Here is a 4,466-nt window from a genome sequence, read left to right on the forward strand (position 1 = left end):
TCCCGTATATGTATATGTGCATGTGTGTGTGTGTGTGTGTGCAGTAATCGGTGTGAAGTATGTGAAACGGTGTACGTGTCTGCAGGAAACTGTTTTAAAAGTGTGTTTGTGTGTGTGTCTTACAGTAACCGTGTGCTGTGGTGTGTGTGTGTGTGTGTGTCTGGGCGCATGCATACATTTGTGTGTCTGTGTGTGTGCGTGTGAAAGCAGGGCGGTTACACTGAATGGTGGCTGGGTGTGAGGGGGAAAAAACATCACATGGATGAGTGGTAACTGTCCAGACAGAGCTGTGTGAGCAAGTGTCACCTGGGTGGTCATGTGACAGGGCGGTTCTTCTTCCCCCACCTACATTTTCCATTTCAGAAAATGAGACGAAACAGGATTATAAAAACAATCATATTTATTGCAACAAGTCAGTCCGAATCACCTGCCTGTCCGCTGCTCACACGCAGCGGTCAGTAGCATAACCGGGTCGCTGATTCTGCATCGCTGCCGACCCACACATTCACATACACGGACAGACAGACTGACGTTCCCTTTCTCACACTCCGGCAGACAGACAGACAGACATCCTCAGTGACATTTCCCAGCACAGAGGTCAGACAATTAATAAACATTATTGCCTCCTGGTGACAGCTCAAAGGACAGACTAAAAGCCAATGTGGCTATTATTTAGCGGTGACAGCAGCCACATTACCACAGCATGACCGCACCATTACCACAGAGCCTTGTCACATCATTACCACGGGCTGATTTGTACGGTACATACTGTAAACAAAAGACAGGTGTCCCAGGAGTGCATTCTTTCGGCTGTAAGTACTGTACACTGCAGTTAGGTATTACCCAACTCTATGAAAAGTAAATAAAACACTGTTAAATAAATATATTTAAATATATAAATAAATAAAAAGCAAACAGTTCTCAAGCCGTTCAGGTCCATTTCCTCGAGAGAACAGACAGGAAAATGCATGTAAATAAAATCATAAAAAGTGAAAATGATAAATATGTAAAAAGACTATCTCAGCATGACCCTCGGAGAGATTTCTGAGCCTGTATTCTGTCTCTGGGACCTGTGCTGTCCCTCCCTCAGGAGGTCCTGCGTTTGGCGCCCCTGAGTGACCTCCCCGTCCTGCTCAGACATGTCTGATCTTTGAACTTCAGGTCCTTAAGTTCGTGGTGCACGTGAGACAGGAAGTCCTTGTGATTGGTCAGGACTGCGCAGCCGTAGATCTTCTGCTGGAAGATGTTCCGGGCCGGGCTGGTGACAGAGCTGTGGTCGGATTCGGACACCTCAGGGGGCTCGTTGGGGAACAGAGTTTGCAGGATTCTGCTGACACTGCCGGCCAGGTTGGTGATGTAGGTCTGGGCATCCTGGAGCCCCTTCAGCAGGGGGTTCTCCCAATCCTGCAGGTTCTTCTGCTCCTCCAGCACCATGGTGATGTGCTGCCGGAACAGGCCCAGCGTGGCGTGAATGTTCCGCAGACGTTCCGCTGTTCCGTATCCAGTGATCTCCACCCTCGGAACCTCCTTCACTGGCAGCTTACAGAACATCTCCGAGAAATCCCCCTGACTGCTCTTCTGGAGTAACCATGGAAACAGACATACCATCACATTTTTGTTTTCAAACGGTCTAAAAATATATGCAGAATACAGTCACCTGACCAGTCCAATTATTAAACTGTCTTTCCTATGGACTTACACTCACCGAGCACTTTATTAGGAACATTTTTACTTTATTACACCTACTTATTCATGCAATTATCTAATCAGCCAATTGTGTGGCAGCAGTGCAATGCATACAATCATGTAGATCAGGTCAGGAGCTTCAGTTAATGTTCTCATCAGAATGGGGAAAAAATTTTATTTTGACCGTGGAATGATTATAGGTGGTTTGAGTATCTCAGAAATTGCTAAACTCCTGGGATTTTCACGCACACTAATTTCTAAAGTTTGCAAAGAATGGTACAAAAAACTTTTAAAAAATCCAGTGAGCAGGAGTTCTGCAGACAGAAACGCCTTGTAAATGAGAGACGTCAGAAGAGAATGGCCAGACTGGTCAAAGCTGACAGGAAGGTTATCCTAATGCAAATAACCGCACATTACAACAGTGGTGTGCAAAAGAAAATACACACAACGCATCATAATCCTAAGTGGATAGGCTACAGTAGTAGAAGAAAAAAAAAGTCTAATAAATACCTAAATAAATAAAGTCCTCAGTGAGTGTATTTTCAAGTTTTTTATGATAGACACTAGTCAATTTATGCACTGCTTGAATGATATTTCTGTGGTTCCAAATGTGGTTCTAATATACTTACATATGTAGTCAGGAGACCCTCTGCCTGTCTGACCATCAGTTTGGAGAGAGGAATGCTCTTGTGCAGAAGGCAGGCACATTCTCCCCCCGACCAACACCTGCTTACAGACCCTTCTGCACTCAGCACCAAAACCAGCGATAGCAATGCTGCAGAGACAAAATATACCACATTTACAGTCACCTGCAATCTTGCGATTGACATCCTACTCTGAAGTGCTCACTATTTGCACTGTCATATAATCTCATTATGAACATTAGATTCTGTTCTGCTGAACATTTAAACTGTCATGCATTCTTACTATTAACATCATACTACTGTATATCCGGCTCAACATTTCTTTAATTAAGTCCTCAACACTTACTACAGAATCAATATATACTTAGTACCATCAGTATTATTATACCATCAGTAATGCAGGTGAAGAATTAAACACACCATGACCGCACAACAGCTACCAGCATCTAACCTCAAAACACCAGATCCAATACAGGTGAGAGGTCATACTTCATATCGGTAAGCATAAGGTATAGTCAAGCAATACTGACAGGCATACACTTGCAAACTCAAAACACACATACTCATACACACAGCCACACACACATATACAAATGCATGCACTCACATGCAGTCACATACACATGTAATCACAAGCACCCACAGTCAAATACACACAAGCTCACAAACACATGAAGAAAACCGTATATGTTCACAGTGAATAAGCCCCGAGTAAGTATTTACCCAGAGCAGGTGGATTCCATGCATGCTGTAGAGCCATTCTGATGTGGCTTAGCCGTGCACTGTTATAACGGTTCACTCATGATCGACTGTCTGAAGTACTTTTTAAAGACAGACCGCAAATTTGTCATGAGGAAATGACGTGTGAGTGAGGCAAGACTTTCTGAGAAATCTTTTTTTTTTTTTTTCATTCTCTTAAGGTGACATAGATTTGCCCCCGCCCACACATGCAGTGGGGTGCAGAAATTTTGGGCACCCCTGGTCTGTCACAATAAATCTGTATGTGATCAAAAGCAAATCTGAACTCTAAATGGCACAGAGTTAAACATAAGATCTTTCTGCAAATTTTAAAGCAAGATAGCCTTTTCTTTTCATTTTTTTTCCTGTTTATAATTATATAAAAAACGGAAAAGAGCCCTGTGCAAAAGTGTGGGAACGCTTTTTGGTTATTCTTTGTTACTTTTTAAAAGGATGATTACTCAGGTCCAGACCCAGGTTATTTACTCATAGGGCTCCAATGAGTCTGGTGTATAATTCCAGGGCTGAACTTTTTATTCTGAAGTAACATGCCATTCTGAAGTAACATGCCATCAAGTATCCAACTGCAGTGTCTGTTCTGTCTGCCTAACAACCATGGCTTCCTCTAAACAGTTGTCCAAGGATTTCAGAAAATCCTTACCCTTCAGATAAATGGAACAGTTGAAGTCAAGGCAAGGTCTGGAAGACCGATAAATATTTCTGATAGAATGGCTCAAGACTGGTGAGAAATTCTCAGAAGAACCACATATTGCTGCAAAAGAGCTGCAAAAGAGAATAGCAAACACAGGTCTAGCTGTTCACAAGAAAACATTACAACGTACTTTAAACAACAAAGTCCTACATGGCTGAGTTGCCAGAAAGACTGACCTCGACACAAAATTAAGTGTCTGAAGTGTGCACTACAGGCCCCAGACTTGAATATTATTGAAAATCTGTGGAGCGATCTCAAACATGCTGTATATGGAAGGATGCCAAAGAATACTTCAGAGCTAGAGGAGTTCTGCCAGGAAGAATGGGAAAAATTCCAAAAGCAAGAATTTGAAGACTTAGCTGGCTACAGGAAACGTTTGCAAGCTGTTATAGTTGCCCGTGGAGGAGTTACTGACCGAATTAAAAACTTTTGCATAGCGCCTTTTCCCTTTTTTTTAAAATGTAAAACATTTAAATGAAAAGTAATCTGGTTTAATAATTTTATAGAAATGTGTCATGTTTACACGGATGGTGCAGTGGGTAGCATTGCCGCCTCACAGCAGGGAGGTCCTGGGTTCGAATCCCGGTCGGCCAGGGCCTCTCTGTGTGGAGTTTGCATGTTCTCCCCGTGTTCGTGTGGGTTTCCTCCGGGTAACCTACGGGTTCCTCCCACAGGCCAAAGACATG

The 4,466-nt window shown here is 43.1% G+C and overlaps 1 protein-coding gene across 1 annotated transcript; it reads right to left on the reverse strand.

The window, feature by feature from the left end:
- Positions 1-382: 382 nt before the first annotated feature.
- m17 (IL-6 subfamily cytokine M17) lies at positions 383-3,140 on the reverse strand. The gene is made up of 3 exons (XM_061215659.1): positions 3,054-3,140; positions 2,316-2,461; positions 383-1,578 (listed from the first exon to the last, which is right to left on the reverse strand). The coding sequence occupies exons 1-3, from the start codon at positions 3,088-3,090 to the stop codon at positions 1,087-1,089; spliced, it is 675 nt and encodes a 224-aa protein (XP_061071643.1). The 5' UTR covers positions 3,091-3,140; the 3' UTR covers positions 383-1,086.
- Positions 3,141-4,466: the final 1,326 nt, after the last annotated feature.

The sequence above is a fragment of the Conger conger genome, chromosome 12 (genome assembly GCF_963514075.1).
Source record: "Conger conger chromosome 12, fConCon1.1, whole genome shotgun sequence".
NCBI lineage: Eukaryota > Metazoa > Chordata > Actinopteri > Anguilliformes > Congridae > Conger > Conger conger.